The following is a 17,708-nucleotide window of genomic DNA, read 5'->3' as shown; positions in this document are numbered from 1 at the left end:
AACCAGATCTGTTTGGCTGCAAAGCTTACCCTGTTTTTGTATATACCATAAAAATAGGGAGGGAGAGCAAGATGGAGAAAAGGAGAAAAAGAGGCAAAGAAAAGGAATGTAAAATAAAATAGGACTCCTGCCTCTGAGGAGCTGTTAGTTGGCAAGGATATGAACTCAGGCAATATTTCCTCTGAATACATGAGTTTTAAAGGCAGATCATGAAACAATCCAGAAGTGTGGGGCATTACTATTCCCAAATGAGAACGCTATGTGTCAACAGTAAGATAGTGGAAAATATAATGTATTTGGCACCAAAAAGCCTGGGTTTGGGTCACAGCTCCAGAATGTTCTAGATATTTGATCCCAAACAGGAAATTTAACCGTCTGGAGCCTCAATGCACTGACTAGTAAAATGACAATGATGGTTAATAAGCTCACAGGGTTGTGGGGCTCAAGTGACCTAAGTGAGGAAATGCTTTGTAAAATAGTTACAGTCCTGGGAAAATTCACTGTGCTTATTTCATAAATGTTTGGCAAGTATTAGGTTCCTCCATTTAGTGATAACACATTTATCTGACATAAAATGGAATAAGGGGTTTATCACAAGGTGTGTGTTGCTTTTGGAAATGCCAGCGGGCAAACAGCACAGTCCCCTTCTGAAATTACTACTCACTACAAGGAAGAAAGGAAGGAAAGAAAGAAGGAAGGAAGGAGAGAAGAAGGGAAGAACGAAAGGAGGGAGGGAGGGAAGGAGGAAGGAGAAAAAGAAGAGGAGGGAATGAATACTAAGCTATATTAACTGGAAATATTTGATCTCCCAGGGAGAGTAAAGGCATGTACAGTGGCACTACAAGCAGAAGCTGTAGTTTGCTGCAGCTTATGGTGGAAGAATCTGGTTGTGTCCAGACCCAGCCCAATGCCTTACCCACAAACACCACTGCTTTCTTCCCTATGGGAGGCCCGAAAAGGCCCTTCCGTCGTCGATCCAGCTTGGACATGATGATATCCTGGGTCTGATTGGCTGAGGTTCTGGCAGAGAAACTGATGCAGTTGGGTAGGTACGTATTTTTGGGAAGGTGGAGAAGGAAGTTGTTGGTGATGGCTGATTTGCCAGTGCCTGTGGGACCCACAAACAGCGTTGGAATCTCATGGTCTAAGTAGGTTTTCAAGAAGAAGGACTGCCGGGCTGTCTCCATTGTGGGGATGATGAGTTCTGAGACCTGTACCACACAGACATGGGAGAGTCTTGGTTGTGGGCCCAGGAAGCTGGAGGTCTTGGCATTCAAGAGACCTGGGTTTATATTCTAGCTCCATCCCTTACTATCTTTATGACCTTAGGCGAGTCTTTAACCTCTCCATGGGCCTCAGTTTCTTCATCTGTGAAATGGGGATAATAATGGCACCTAATTCACAGAGCTGGCTTGAGGATTAAACAAGATCATGCATGTAAAGTTGGGCATTACTGTCTGTGTGTTGTAGATGAGAAGACTGAGGTCGAGAGCCTTTCTGCAACCTGCTCAAGTAACACAGCAAGTAAGTGAAAATGCAGGGATTTGAATCCCAGCTTGTCTGATTCCAAAGTCTGCAGTCTTCACTACTGAATGGTCATATTATAAACAGTTGTGGTAAGGATCAGTCCATAGCTGCTGTGCTCCTAGAGCATTGCTCTGAACCAACTTGTCTGCCTTGTCCCAGGCAAGGTCTAACTCCCCCATGCCATCGTCACTGCCTGGCTCAAAGGGCTTAAGTGTGATCCTGAATCCCCATGATCTGTGCTTGTTTCTGATCTGTTTTCTACAACACTCACATCCTTGGTTCTAAGACCCACCCTTACTAATCCCGTGCCTTTTCCAATATGGGGATTCTATTAATACACACTCTTCCTGGTATTCAGGTCCCAGTTGGACTCTTAAGGCCGGGTCTCAGGCTCCTGGAATCCCTATTTGGACAGGGCACCTGACCTTGGCTTGGATTCTCTGAGCTTGAACCCTGTCATCAGTCATTTGGCTACATTTTGTCCCTCTATGGGGGAAGACGATTATATCATACACTGAAGTCTCCTTCTATGTCTAGGCTGAAAGGGACTAGACCTTGGGGCCACTGTGTTGTAGAACTACAGAGAGTACCATTCACACCATGGATCATGCCAATGGTGCCTCCTAAAGCAAAGCTGGACCATGATGCAAATAGCGCCACCTAGGTCTGCGCAACATGATGGCCCTATGTATACTGGTAGACACAGGCTCAGCTTCTTTCTACAAGTAATCTGATCAAAGGAAAAGAAACAGATGAGACAAGGGAATTAAAGTTGAGAAGAAGAGAAGTAACAGGTGCTTAACTATTGGTGTTCTGCCTGTATTACCCCCTACAGTCTTCCCAGTAACCTTCTAAGGCAGGTAGGTAATAACACAGATGAAATAACTGAGGCTCGAAGAAACTGGCTAACTTATCCAAAGTCATATAGCCAGCAAATGACGCTAAATGCAGAACTAGGTTCAAGATGCGTATTTCGCTACTAAGACTGGGAGTTTAAAGCAAGTTGGGTTTCATAGATGTTTATTTTCAGGAACTAGGACAATTGTTTGACAAGGGAAAAATCTCCAGAACTGAAGATATTTTCTTCATTGGACTCTTTTACTTGTATTAATTCAGCAAGATTGCAAATCCCTGGAGCTGAAGTGACTAAGCTCTTTTTGGAAAATTAAAGTTTAGGACCTCAGTGCTGGGGGTTGCTTTACAACACTCAGCCCCCAAGGTGTGTCCTGAAGTCAGCACACATTCACCCTGCTTGACACATCCTTACACATACAGCTGTGTCCTGCTTGGTGTCTGACTTAGTTGTCAATATCTGTACTTTCTCCACCACCTACCACTCTACCCAGGGCCTGAACAATCTCCAGTCACTTCAGAAAGATAAACTATGCCCACTAGATTCTACTAACAGGGACATAAAAGCTTTCTGAAAAAACGTTCCACAAGGATTGAAGAGAGCAGGAGTTGTAGGTGTATCATTTTCTAATCAGAAAACTTATTCATCAGAACCTACTTTTCAGAGAATTCCGATCAAGAAAATCTTTCTCTAAGGATTCAAAGAATCCTTTTTTGCTGACATAACTGAGAAGCACACTGATGACTATCTGGTGTTGTTGTTGTTGTTGTTGTCATTATTATTATTATTATTTTGAGACAGAGTTTTGCTCTTGTCGCCCAGGCTGAAGTACAATGGCGCAATCTCGGCTCACTGAAACCTCTGCCTCTGGAGTTCAAGCAATTCTCCTGCCTCAGCCTCCCGAGTAGCTGGGATTACAGGCATGCGCCACCACGCCTGGCTAATTTTGTATTTTAGTAAAGATGGGGTTTCACCATGTTGGCCAGACTGGTCTCAAACTCCTGACTTCAGGTGATCATCCTGCCCCGGCCTCCCAAAGTGCTGGGATTACAGATGTGAGCCACCGCGCCTGGCCAGTACCTGGTATTACTGATAATGACAATAATCAGAATAGCAACAAACACTGATGTAGCCCCTAGTATGTGCCATGTGTTCATGTATAACACCTCCAACCTCTGCAACCATAAATGTTCCCCCCACCGCCATTTTTTGGTTGAGTAAATTGAAGCTGAGAAAGGATGCTGTGTCTCTCTGATTCTAAAGCCCATATTTTTGAAGTTCCACTACAGCACATGTTTAAATATTTTTCTAAAGAAAGCCCTTAAAACTCCTCACAAAGACTGTTAATTCTTCCACCTGAGAGAATATTTGGATAATTCTAGAAACCAAAGTTCCATGGCCAATGCTTCTCCTTATACCTTTGCACCAGCTGGAATTTTTTCCTCCTCTTTGGTGATATACTGTGTCCACGTTTCCCAACGTCCACTTGCTTGTTTGATAAAATAAAAATCATAGATGCTTCCTGGACCCAAAAAACAAAACAGATCATTAGCATCATTGGCACATGAAGGCTTTACTTGCCTCCCATATTTGAGGATTTTAAGTCCCTCAGTTATCAGCATCTGAAAATATATAACTAACAGTGCTGGCATAGTTGTGGTGAAACTTATACATTTCTGGAAAGTGTATAAACTGAAACAACACTTTTTAAAGAGTAGTGACTTTATTATTTGTGTAAAAATGATAGGTGCTAATTATGCAAATTATTAAATTAGTTTTCATAATGTAAACAGCAAGTATTAAAATAGAACAAGGCCAGGTACAGTGGCTCATGCCTGTAATCCCAGCACTTTGGGAGGCTGAGGTGGGTGGATCACCTGAAGTCAGGGGTTCGAGACCAGCCTCGCCAACAGGGTGAAACCCCATCTCTACTAAAAATGCAAAAAAATTTGCTGGGCATGGTGGCACGTGCCTGTAGTCCCAGCCACTTGGGAGGCTAAGGCAGGAGGATCACTCAAACCCAAGAGGCCGAGGTTGCAGTGAGCCGAGATTGTGTCACTGCACTCCAGCCTGGGCAATAGAGTGAGACTCTGTCTCAAAAATAAATCAATAAATATATAAAATTTTAAAAAAGAACAAAAAAAGAAGACAATAAAGTAGTCAAAATTCCACATCCAGAGATAACTGTTGATGGCAATCCTTCCAGCCCTCTTTCTAGACACACAAACATACTGAAGATGGAAGGACAGATAGATGAAAGAAAGGATTTTATAAGAAGGGGACTCATTGGACATATACTATTTTAAAATAACTATGTTAAAGTTAATTTTACTTAAATCTAGCAAAAGAAAAGGAGATTGAAGTGAAACTGAAGGACCTGCTGACTTTCAGGTACAGTTTTTTTTGCTACAAGAGATACTGGGTCCTAAAAGGTATTTCATAATTTTAAGTCATTAAGGGATTAAAGTCATTATGCTTTAAAAATCATTTAATGTTATTTTGTTGTATTTTAATTTTTTATTGTGAGAAAAATTTAAAAAATGAAAGTAAGGAGAATAGTATAATAAACCGTCATGTACTCATTATCCAGCCTCAACATGATCATTTTGCCATTTTTGTCTCATCCATTTCACTACCTCCAACCAGCACCATATTCATTTTTCCTTTATTCTCTCTTCCTTCCTTCTTTTTTTTTTTTTTTTTTTTTTTTTTTTTTTTTTTTTTTTTTTTTTTTTTTTTTGAGATGGAGTCTCACCTGTTGCCAGGCTGGAGGGCAGTGACATGATCTCTGCTCACTGCAACCTCCGTCTCCCGAGTTCAAGCAATTCTCCTGCCTCAACTTCCCAAGTAGCTGGGATTACAGGCACTCGCCACCACGCCCTGCTTATTTTTGTATTATTAGTAGATACAGGGTTTTGCCATGTTGGCCAGGCTAGTCTCAAACTCCTGACCTCAGGTGATCCACCCAACTCAGCCTCCCAAAGTGCTAGGATTACAGGTGTGAGCCACTGTGCCCGGCCCTTCCCTGTCTCTTTCTTTCCTTCTCTCTGTCTCCCTCCATCCTTCCTTTCTCCTCTTCCCTCATCTCTCCTCCCTCCCCTTCCCTTCCCCTCTTCCTTCTTTGGAGTATTTTAAGGCAAATCCTGATATCAGACCATTTCAATTGTGAATACACACGATTCAAGTTTAGACCAATTTCATTGATTCCTTTGTGAACTGTGAGGTGATTAACTCTTCCTTCCAGCTCCCCTTCTCTGGTTCCTTTTGCTGTCATTGACACTACAACTTTCACTTTGTCAGGGTTCATTTTCATTTATATTTTATTCTGCAACCATAATTTCCGCATTCCTTAGTCTTGTTTATATTTCAATAGATTCACTGCTCAAACTTTTAAATAGATTCAATGCTCAGGCCTTTTAACACAGACCACTTAAGAGTTCTTTGTTTTGTGAGGGGGAGTTTCCTTGCACAAATTGTCTTGTCTGCTGCCATGTTAAACATGCCTTTCACCTTTTGCCATGATTGTGAGGCCTTCCCAGCAACATGGAACTGTAAGTCCATTAAACCTCTTTTTCTTTATAAATGAAAAAAAAAAAAAAAAGAGTTCTTTGTTTTAATTTATCTCTTAGTTGACTAATTGTCTTCCTCTTTCTTTCTCTTTCTTTCTCTCTTGCCTCTTTCTTTCTTTTCTTTTTCTTTCTCTTTCTCTCTCCCTCCTTCCCTCTTTCTCCTTCTGTATTTGCTTCCTTCCCTCCCTTTCTTCCTTCCCTCCTTTTTCTTTCTTTTTCTTTCTTTCTTCTTTTTCTTTTTCCTTCCTTCCTTCCTTCCTTCCTCCCTTCCTTCCTTCTTTCCTTCCCCTCCCTCCCTCCTTCCCTCCCTGCCTCTCTCCCTCCTTTCCCTTCCTCCCTTCCTTCCTTCCTTCCTTCCTTCCTTCCTTCCTTCCTTCCTTCTTTCCTTCCTTCCTTCCTTCCTTCCTTCCTTCTTTCCTTCCTTCCTTCCTTCTTTCCTCTCTTTCTCTTTCATTCTTTCTCTCTTTTTTTCTTTCTTTTTTGAGACAGGGTCTCACTCATTGCCCAGGTCAAAGTGGTGCAGTGGTACAATCACAGTTCACTACAGCCTCAACCTCCCGGGCTCAAACAATCTTCTCACAGCCTCCCGAGTAGCTGGGACCACAGGCATGTGCCACCACACCCAGCAAATTATTTTATTTTTTGTAGAGAGAGGGTCTTGCTATGTTGCCCAGGCTAGTCTCAAACTCCTGAGCTCAAGCAATCTGCCTGCCTTGGCTTCCTAAAGTGCTGGGATTACAGGCATGAGCCACCATGCCCAGCCTCATTTTTTTTTTTTCCAAGAATGGGCTTATAGGTGCTCAACTCGCTCAGCTCATACGTGTTTGAGAATGACCGCCTGCTGCTTTTGTATTTTTAACAGTGACTTAGCCGAGAGTAATAGTCTATGTCATATTTTCTTGCCTTCTAAGGCGTGCAGACATTGCTCTATTCTGTTTTTTTTTTTTTTTTTTTTGCATTTTAAATTGCTGTGCAGAAACTGAGGCCCATCAGATATTACCCTGGAAGTCCAATAACTTAATTATGTTATATTTTCTGGTCAGTTATTATGTATCAGTTTTTCTCGGAGCATAGCATACTCTTACAATTGGCAGAAACAATTGTTCATTTTAGGAGAAGTTTCTGCATCTGTATCTTTGTATATATTATTTATACTATTGATTGGCGTTCTTAAGAAACTAGCATTATTTGGTCTCCATATCAATTGTATTGTCTCTAATTGCTTCAATGTTTTTCTTTTTTCTTCTGTTGTATGTGTAATTATCTCAAACCTTATTTCTAAGCCATATATTAGATGTCTAGCCTTGTATACTTTCTTTCTGGTTCTAATTCACTTATTAGATCATTAATGGCATTATTTTATTCCCAATCTGTTTCTCTGACTCTTCAGTTCCTCTGTTTCTCTAATTTAGTAGTTTTATCACTTCATCTACAAACTTTCTACAGCTTTATTGAAATGTAATTCACATATCATATAATCCAACTAGTTCAAGTGTACAATTCAATTATACTTTTAGTGTACCAAAACCACATGTACATGTAAATATATTAATATTCACAGAGTTGTGAAACCATTACCACAATCAATTTTAGAACTTTTCATTACATTGGATAGAAACCCCACAACTCTTAGCCGTCACCTGCCAAATCCCTCTCCCACCCACTTCATACCCTGGCAACCTCTAATCTATTTTCTGTCTCTATAAATTTGCCTATTCTGCCTATATAAAGGGAATCATATAATATGTGTTCTTTTGCGATTGGCTTCTTTCACTTAAAAAAGTGTGTGTATGTGTGTGTGTGTGTGTGTGTGTGTGTGTATTTGAGACCAGGCCTACCTGTCACCCAGGCTGGAGTGCAGTGGCACGATCTTGCTCACTGCAACCTCAACCTCCTGGACTCAAGTGATCCTCCTGCCTCAGCCTCTCAAGTAGCTGGGACAACAGGCATGCACTACCATGTCTGGCTAATTTTTGTAGAGATGGGGTTTTTGCTATGTTGCCCAGGCTGGTCTTGAACTTAGCTCAAGTGATCTGCCCACAATTGGATTGTTTAACTTTTGAGTTAAATTAAATTGGATTGTGTTTAACTTTGGAGGAATTGTCACAGGCTCTTTTTCAAAGCTACTGCACCATTTTACATTCCCATTATGGTAGATGAGAGTTCTGATTTTCCTGCATCCTCACCAATACTTGTTGTTTTTCATCTTTTTAATTACACCCATCCTAGTTGTTGTAAAGTAGTATCTCATTGTGGTTTTAATTTGCATTTCCCTGATGGCTAATAACATTGAGCATCTTGTTATGAGCTTATTGGCCCTTTGTATATCTTTTTTTTTTTTTGAGACAGGGTCTCACTCTGTCACCCAGGCTGGAGTGCAGTGGTATGATCTTGGCCACTGCAAACCCTGCCTTCTGGGCTCAGGTGATCCTCCTGCCACAGCCTCCCAAGCAGCTGGGACTACAGGCAGGCACGCACCATCATGCTTAGCTAATTTTTGTATTTTTTGTAGAGATGGGGTTTCGCCATGTTGCCCAGGCTGGTCTCAAACTCCCAGGCTCAAGTGATTTGCCCACCTCAACTTCCCAAAGGCATGAGCCCCAATGTGCCTGGCCTGTATATCTTCTGTAAATAACTGTCTATTCATATATTTTGCCCATTTTTAATTGGGTTGTCTTTTTATTATTAAATTATGATAACTCTATATATTCTAAATTTGAGTCCCTTATAAGATGTGTAATTTGTAAGAAATTTCACCCATTCTGTGGGATTTTTCATTTGATGTTGTCCTTTGAAGCATGAAAGTTTTTAATTTTAATGATGTTCAGTTTACCTATTTTTTCTTTTGTCACTTGTGCTTTTGTTGTCTTAAGACATCATTGCCTACTCCAAAATCATAAAAATGTGCATCTATGTTTTCTTCTAAGAGTTTTATAGTTTTAGCTTTTACATTTAAGTTTTTGATCTATTTTGAGTTAATTTTTCACTATAGTGTGAGGCAGAACTACAAATTCACTCTTTTACATGTATAATTCAGTTGTTCCAGCATGATTTGTTGAAAGATCATTCTTTTCCTATTTAATCATCTTGGCACCATTGTCAAAAATCAAGTCACCATAAATGCAAGAGTTTTCCTTCTGGACTCTCAATTCTATTCGATTAATCTATATTTCTGTTCTTTTGCCAGTATACCATACTATTCATTTATGAACTTAAAAAATTAAACTTCTATTATTACAAAATTCTTTCAACAGAAATATTTTCTGGCCCTTGGTTCATGTTTTCTGTTAAACATTTTCTCTCTTTCTCTCTGCCTCTCTCTCTCTGATGTGTGCATGATTGCCTTACCATTCTGCTCTGATATAATTGGGTAAATTCTTCTTGACATTTTTCCCAACATTATCTGGGGCCAGTTTATCTTATCTACAGTGTTGGCCACTATTCAAGGAATGGTGTGTGGCTTTCTTTCCTATAGCCTTAATCTATAGGGTTGGGTAAAGGGAAAAGCTCAGTTACCCTTGCTGGAAAATCTGAGCACTGTACCCTCTCTCTAAAATCTGTCTACATTTCCTGAACCATGGATCCATCTCACTCCCATCCTAGCTAGTGATGTGCCCCACTCCTGAAGGATTCAGCTCATGTCCCCACACAGCACAGGGTTCTGGAAGATGCAAAACCTGGTGTTTTTTCCCATCCCTACTAAGGTCCTCCAGCATCACACAGGGGCTTCCATGATGGAGAGTTTCTCTTAGACCTTTTGTGCAGCTGCCCAGCCATCATCATAGTCCCCTTTCCTCTCCAATGGTGATTTCCAACGAGAACTCTTAGAATGTTGTCAACTGACCTGCTTTCCTCTCCCCGTCACTCTTAGCAAGACAGAGGGGTGGCAGGTTCTGAGTTGGGAGATACTCCAGGCCAGAATCTTGTTTTCTTTCCTTATTCACTACTTCACAATGTTTGTAGAATTAAGTTGTAATTCATTCTTTGGTTATTGCTGGGGACTTTTTAGGATTAAAAAATGTTTGTTGTTGCCGATTTCGTTAGGTATTTTAAAAGTGAGCTTCTGTTATTCTACGTCACTCTGCAGCCTTACCTAGAAGTCAATCTGGTGCAATACTTTTAGAAAGCAATCTGGCACAATGCTTACAGAGTGACGAGAATGTTCTGTAAGTCAGAAATCCCATTTCTGGGAATTTATCATAAGGAAATAATTCACAATGAAAATAATCTGTATACATGAGTATGCAACACCATCTGTGATAGCAAAGAAATAACTTACATATCCTACATTAGGAGACAAGTAAAATTAGCTCTTATAAGATGGATGGAATATTCTTTGGTCATTAAAATGATAGTTGCAAAAGCTAAGTATTAGCATAGAAAATGCTTTTAAGAAACAATGATAGATAAAAATAGACTACAGAGTGAAATATATACCATTATGATAACCAGGTAAAGAGATGAAATCAGGTAGACAACCAAGGAAACAGATTTTTTGAAAACTGAAATGACTGTGATACAGTGGTATGAACAAAGAGATACTTATTGATAATTTTTATTTAATAGAATAGAATTATTTTTACAATAAAAAGGAGACACTAAAAGACTGAATCAGTAAAATATTTTTCCCTCTTCCTTTGCTGATGTTGAGCTAGAGCTAATTTGTGGCTTGGTTTGGGAACATTTAGGCTAATGAGAAAAGATTTGGCCGGGCGTGGTGGCTTATGCCTATAATTCCAGCACTTTGGGAGGCCGAGTTGGATGAATCACTTGAGTCTGGGAGTTGGAGAACAGGCTGAGTAACATGGCAAAATCCTGTCTCTACAAAAAATACAAAAATTAGCCAGGCATGGTGGCATGTGCCTGTAGTCCCAGCTACTTGGGAGGCTGAGGTGGGATCACCTAGGCCTGGGGCACTAAGATGAGCCCATGACTACGCCACTGCACTCCAGCCTGGACAACAGAATGAGGCTCTGTCAAAGAAAAGAAAGAAGAAAGAAAAGAAAAGAAAAAAGAAAAGAGAAGAAGGAAGGGAAGGGAAGAGAAGAGGAGAAAGAAGAGAAGAGAAGAGAAAAGATTTAACTAGTAAAAGTAGATATACCAGCTGTGTGACCTTGGCTAAGGTTACCATTTGCACATCTGTAAAATAGGCCTGATTTTATGTCAAGCTCGGAAAATCACCACTACGGAGAGTGAGTGAGATATATGTGTCAAACATCTAGCATAGTTCTGGGCACACAGAAGGCACTTGGTAATGTTTAGCTCTAGCTCTTCTTGGTTTTCATCAGAGTAATGGCTCCTGTTCTCTTTGTGTTGTGATTATAACTTAAACTCTCGTCTGGGTGTGAGAGTAGAAAGAGGAGAATAGCAGAAATTCAGGAATGGATGGGTAATGAATTGATAAATGACTTTTATCACCCCTACCACCCCTACCCCGGCTCTGCTTTCCACTCCTGCACTTGGGAAAATAAGGTAAACTTCTCAACTGAGCAGTGAGTGACTTTTCAAAGGTCACACAATGAATGAGTGAATAAAGAGAAATTTAGCACTTTCTGGACAAATGGATCCCTGGGTTGACAAACAAAGGTCCATGTCAAACAATGTGAGCCCAACATTGACAGAATCCCACAAGGGTCTGCTTGCTTTCCTTAGTGTATGCTTCCCAGTGTAGTTCCTCCAGCACTTATTTGAGAGATGCATTTATGCCATGTCTTGTATATCATGAAAATCCTAGAAAACAATGTCCCATAAAGTCAGGGAAGGCCTTCCTGGAGCACTCGGCATTAGAATTTTAATCGTGGGCCCTTGTGGACAGGCTAGAAAGGCATTTTAAGCTTTTGAATATGGTTATAAGAAAGTACAGGGTCTTGTTATGTTGCCCAGGCTAGTCTCAAACTCCCAGGCTCAAGCGATCCTTCCAACTCAGCCTCTGTGTAGCTGGGATTACAGGCATGAGCCACCATGCCTGGCAAAAATCTGTTTTGTTTTTTTTTTAAACAAGCTGCTGCAAAAGAAGATATACACAAAAGAAGTCAGTTTGCAGGACACGATGAAAATTATGGTTTGTTTTATGCTGCATCTGCTGGGTAGGGCATGGAGGGAGGAGATGAGGCCATTGTTGTGGATAGGAGATGTTATAAGGGAAAACTATCTAGAAACTGAGTGGGAGCCGTGCACATCACATCATAGGCTCTCTAGCTGCAGAAGGAAAGGAAAGAGGTCATCACAAAGTGATCTGAAAGTGAGGTCAAGGGCAATTCATGTACCATCTCTGCAGACAGAGCATAAACAGATTGATCTTGAAGGATGAGGAAGGCAGAAAACAACATGTGGAGCCTGTGAAAAAAATATTGCAATGTAAAGGAATGTCATATGGAAATTAACCTGAAGAATTTATCTATGAACTTTTTCTTTTTGAGACAGGATCTCACTGTATCACCCAAGCTGGAGTGCAGTGGTCATGCATGGCTGTAGCTGCATCACAGCTCACTGCAACCTCAACCTCCTGGACTCAGGTGATCTCCTGCCTCAGCCTCCCAAGTAGCTGAGAATAGACGTGTGTGCCATCATGCCTGGCTAATAGTTTTTGTATTTTTTGTAGAGACAGGGTTTTACAATGTTGCCCAGGATGGTCTCAAACTCCTGGGCTCAAGAAATCCACCTGCCTCAGCCTCCCAAAGTGCTGGGATTACAGGGGTGAGCTATCGTGCCAGGCTGAAACTTGTTTTATGCAGGACTTCAAGCCAAATTTCAGGAAAACTGTTTGGTATCTTCAATAAGGTGCAGAAAGACCTAACTTTAAATGAAGCAGGAACAGAAAGCAACAAAGGAAAAACAAGCTAAGATGAAAAGACAAGATAAAAAGTGAGATGGATGCCCTAAGAGATGATGATGATAATAGCAATAAAATTGCTCATGTTTATTGAACATTTCCTACATACCATGCTTTACTCAAAGTATTTTTACATGTATTAACTCATTTAATCCTTACTATTATTGTTGTCCCCATTTTATAATTGAGGGAGCTGAGGAGGATAAAGAAGTTGCTCAAAGTCACCCCAGTAGTAAGTGTTGGAGCGAGGGTCCGAACTCTGACAATTTCACTCCATGGCCTGTACTTTCCCATCCTTGCACTAACAAAGCCTGGCACAGAAACAAAAGATACAAAGGCAGAATTAAAATCATTCAAGGCAGTAAAAAGAATAATTGAAGTTGTGGGTGGCTGATACCAAAATGAAAAGTGCACCTTAAAAGACCAAAGCCCCAAAACAAGAAAAAAGGAGATGATGGTTATGGGAGCCAGAAAATAATTTTTTTCCTTGCTGACGGAAAGGATGCATCACATTCCAGGCAAAATAAACAAAAGGGGACACAGTCTGTTAAAAACAAACAGAAACAAAACCTACAAAAACATTAAATAAAGAACATATGAAAAACAAACTACCACTTTATATATAATTCAACCTCACTTCTAATTTAAAAAAGAAGAAATTTAAATTAGATACTATTTTCACTTTTCAAATGTAAACAGAATGCCAAAATACATGAGGCAAAACTGATAGAACTTCAAGGAGAAATAGACAAATCCAATATCATAGTCAGATACTTCAACCACCCCTGCCGATCACTAATTGGCAGATAACAGTCAGAAAATAAGTAGGAATATAGTGAAACTGAATAGCACCATCATCAATTAACAGGATCGAATTGATATTTATCACTTTATTCAACAACAGAAGACTACATATTTTCTTAAGCTCACGTGAAACATTCACCAAGATAGAACACATCCTGGGCAATAAAACACTTTTTAATTTTTTTTTAGGCAGGGTCTCACTCTCTTACTCTGTCACCCAGGCGGGAGTGCAGTGGGATGATCATGGCACACTGCAGCCTCCAACTCCTAGGCTCAAGCAATCATCCCACCTCAGCTGCCTGAGTAGCTGGGACTACAGGTGTGAGCTACCACACCCAGCTAATTTTCGTTTTTTGTTTTTGTAAAGATGGGATTTTGACATGTTGCCCAGACTGGTCTCAAACTCCTGTGCTCAAGGGATACTCCATCTTGGCCTCCTAAAGTGCTGGGATTACAGGTGTGAGCCACCATGCACAGCCAAAAAGAAAGATCTAAAATCAATAATCTAAGCATTCATTTTAGGAAACTAGAGACAGCAAATTAAATAAAAGGAAGCAGAACAGAAGAAATAAAAATTATTGCAGAAATCATGAAATTGACAACAGGAAATTAATAGATAAAATTAACAAAAGCTGTATCTTTGAAGGATTAATAAAATTGATAGGCCAGGCACAGTGGGTCATGCCTGTAATCCCAGCACTTTAGGAAGGTGAGACAGGTGGATCACTTGAGTCCAGGAGTTTGGGACCAGCCTGGGCAGATTCTACCTGTTAAAAATAAAAAAAAATTGATAAACCTTTAGACAGGTTAACCAAGAAAAAGAGAGAAGACAGCACTAATATCAAGAATGAGGCTGGGCACGGTGGCTCACACCTGTAATTCCAGTACTTTGGGAGGCCAAAGCAGGCAGATCACCTGAGGTCAGGAGTTTGAGACTAGCCTGACCAACGTGGAGAAACCCCATCTCTACTAAAATACAAAATTAGCCAGGCGTGGTGACACATGACTTTAATCCCAGCTACTCGGGGGGCTGAGGCATGGTGACATGCGACTTTAATCCCAGCTACTCAGGAGGCTGAGGCAGGAGAATCACTTGAACCCAGGAGGAGGAGGTTACAGTGAGCCAAGATCGTGCCATTGCACTCCAGCCTGGGCAACAAGAGTGAAACTCCATCTCAAAAGAAAAAAAAAAAAAAACTAAAAAAATGAAAGGCCATCAGTACTGATTCAATGGACATGAAGAGGATAATAAAGGAATATTATGAACAACTTTACACCAACAAATTTGATAAATAAAATAGACCAATTCCTTGAAAGAGATGATTTACATGATTCACATAAGGAGAAGTAGATAATTTGAATAGGCTTTTATCCATTAAAGAAATTTAATCAACAATTAATAACCTTCCAAGAGAGAAAGTACCAGGCCAAGATGGGTTCACTGGTGAATTCTATCAAACATTTAAGGAAGAAATGATACAAATTCTCTACAATCTCTTACAGAAAATAGAAGCAGAGGACACACTTTATAACTCATGCTATGAGGCCAGCATTATGCTAATACCAAAGCCAGATAAAGACATTATAAGAGAGGAAAATTACAGACCAGTATCTCTCATCAATAAAGACATTATAAGAGAGGAAAATTACAGACCAGTATCTCTCATCAATATAGATGCAAAAATCTTCAACGAAATATTAGCAAATCAAATCCAACAATATATGAAAAGTATTACACACCATAATCAAGTGATACTTATTCCAGTTGATTATTGTTATTCCAAGGTATATAAGGCTGGCTCAACATTTGAAAATCAATTAGTGTAATTCATTGCATTAACAAGCTAAAGAAGAAAAATCATATGATCACGTTAATAGATTCAGAAAAAGCATTTGACAAAATCCAACACCCACTCATGACAAAGACTCTTAGTAAACTAGGAATAGAGGGAACTTCTCAACTTGATAAAGAATATCAATGAAAAACCTTCAGCTAAACATTACACTTAATGGCCAAGAACTAGATGCTTTCCTCCTAAGACTGGGAGCAAGATAAGGAAGCCCTTTTTCATTACTTCTGTTCAGCATCATACTGGAAGTCCTAGCTAATGGAATAAGACAAGAAAAGGAAATAAAATATTGGGAAGGAAGAAATAAAACTGTCTGTCAATGGCATAATTATGTAAAAAATCCCAAAGAATCCACAAAAAAACTGCTGGAACTTATAAGTGATTGTAGTAAGATGACTGGATACAAGATTAATATACAAAAGTCAATTGCTTTTCTATATACGGGCAATGAACAAGTGGAATTTGAAATGAAAACACAATACCATTTATATTAACTCCAAAAAAGAAGGAACTACTTAGGTATAAATTTAACAAAAAATATACAAGATCTAGATGAGGAAAACTACAAAACTCTAGCCAAAGAAATAAAAAAGTCTAAACAAATAGAGAGATAATCCATGTTTATGAATAGAAAGACCCGAAATTATTAAGAAATCTGTACTTCTTGACTTGGTCTAGGTAAACACAGGCTTAACATTATCCAGCAATAGCATGTCTATGTGTTTACTAAATGAATTAATGGAAAAGTTATGTTCACAAAAGGCCTTTACATAAATGTTTATAACTGCTTTATTTATAAGTACCAAAAATTGTAATAAACCAAAATGTCCTTTAATGGGCAGATGGATAAACATACATACAATGAAATATTATTAAGTGATAAAGAAGCAATCTAACAAAGAACAAAAATCCGTGTAGGAACCTCAACTGCATATTGCTAAGTGAAATAAGGCAGTCTAAAAATTTCACATACTGTATGATTCCAAGAATATCATGTCTTGGAAAAGTCAAAACTATAGAGACAATAAAAAGATCAGTGGTTGCTTGGGGATCAGGGAAGGAAGGGAGGATGAAGAGGTGGAGCACAGGATTTTTTGGGTTGTGTGAAACTATCCTGCATGATCCTGTAATGGTGAATACATGACATTTACGTCTTTGTCAAAACCCATAGGACATACAACACAAGAGTGAACCTTAATGTAGACTATGAACTTTGTTCATAATAATTTAGCAATATTGGTTCATCAACTGTAACTATAATACCACAGTACTGCAAGATGTTAATGAAAGAACTGTGTTTGTGTGGGTGAGAAGAAGTGGCATATGGAAACTCTCTGTATTTTCTGCAACATTTTTCTATAAATTTAAGACTAAAGTCTATTAAAACTTTTTTTAAAGGAGAAGAAAGTTAAAATGCGATATGATTTTCATATTTCAAATGCTTGAGATTTTTTTGTTTTGTTTTATTTTCTGAGATGGAGTCTTGCTCTGTCGCCCAGGCTGGATTGCAATGGTGTGATATCTCAGCTCACTGCAACCTCTGCCTCCCAGGTTCAAGCAATTCTCCTGCCTCAGCCTCCCAAGTAGCTGGGACTACAGGCGCCCACAACCATGTCCAGCTAATTTTTGTATTTTTAGTAGAGATGGTGTTTCACCATGTTGGCCAGGCTGGTCTCAAAATCCTGTCCTCAAGTGATCTGCCTGCCTCAGCCTCCCAAAGTGCTGGGATTACAGGTGTGAGCCACTGTGCCTGGCCGAGATATGATATTCATATTTCAAACTGCTTGAGATTTTGAAAAGACAATACTCAGTGAGGCACAAGGGAAGTTTAGCAACCAAAAGCTTTAAAATGTTACTGACCTCTTGACTCAGCAATTCTATTTTAGGAAATCATCATAAGGAAATAACAATGAACTAAGTAAATATCATTAACAACCAGAATGTTGTTAATGATAGTAAAAACTAGGAGATAAAAGTACAGAATGATCTTATATTTTAAAAACAAACCTGGAGACACAAACATGCATAAGAAAATGTCTAAAAGAATTGTCATCAAAATGTTAATCATGGTTGTCTTTTTACCACATATTTTATTGTAAATTTTTTTCTTAAAAAATAAGAATGAACTTCATACCCACCACGATGGCTATTATCAGTAAAACATACAGAGAAAATACAACCACTGGTGAGGATGTGGAGGAATCGGAACTGCTGTGTATTGCTGGTGGGAAGGTACAATGTTGCAGCCTCTATGGAAAACATTACAGCAGTTC

At 39.4% G+C, this 17,708-nt stretch overlaps 1 protein-coding gene across 1 annotated transcript in view; it reads right to left on the bottom strand.

The window, feature by feature from the left end:
* The window catches only part of LOC100595944 (dynein heavy chain 3, axonemal), a 216,102-nt gene that overhangs the window by 66,096 nt on the left and 132,298 nt on the right, over positions 1–17,708 (bottom strand). Inside the window, exons 42-43 of the mRNA XM_030799977.1 lie at positions 3,799–3,902; positions 917–1,211 (exon numbers count right to left, since the gene is read on the bottom strand). Of these exons, the coding sequence (XP_030655837.1) occupies positions 917–1,211; positions 3,799–3,902 (399 nt within the window). The remainder of the gene's footprint in view (positions 1–916; positions 1,212–3,798; positions 3,903–17,708) is intronic.

The sequence above is a fragment of the Nomascus leucogenys genome, chromosome 2 (assembly GCF_006542625.1).
Source record: "Nomascus leucogenys isolate Asia chromosome 2, Asia_NLE_v1, whole genome shotgun sequence".
NCBI classification, from domain to species: domain Eukaryota; kingdom Metazoa; phylum Chordata; class Mammalia; order Primates; family Hylobatidae; genus Nomascus; species Nomascus leucogenys.
The sequence above is the reverse complement of the archived record's forward strand: the minus strand, read 5'-3'. Positions and strand labels throughout refer to the sequence as shown.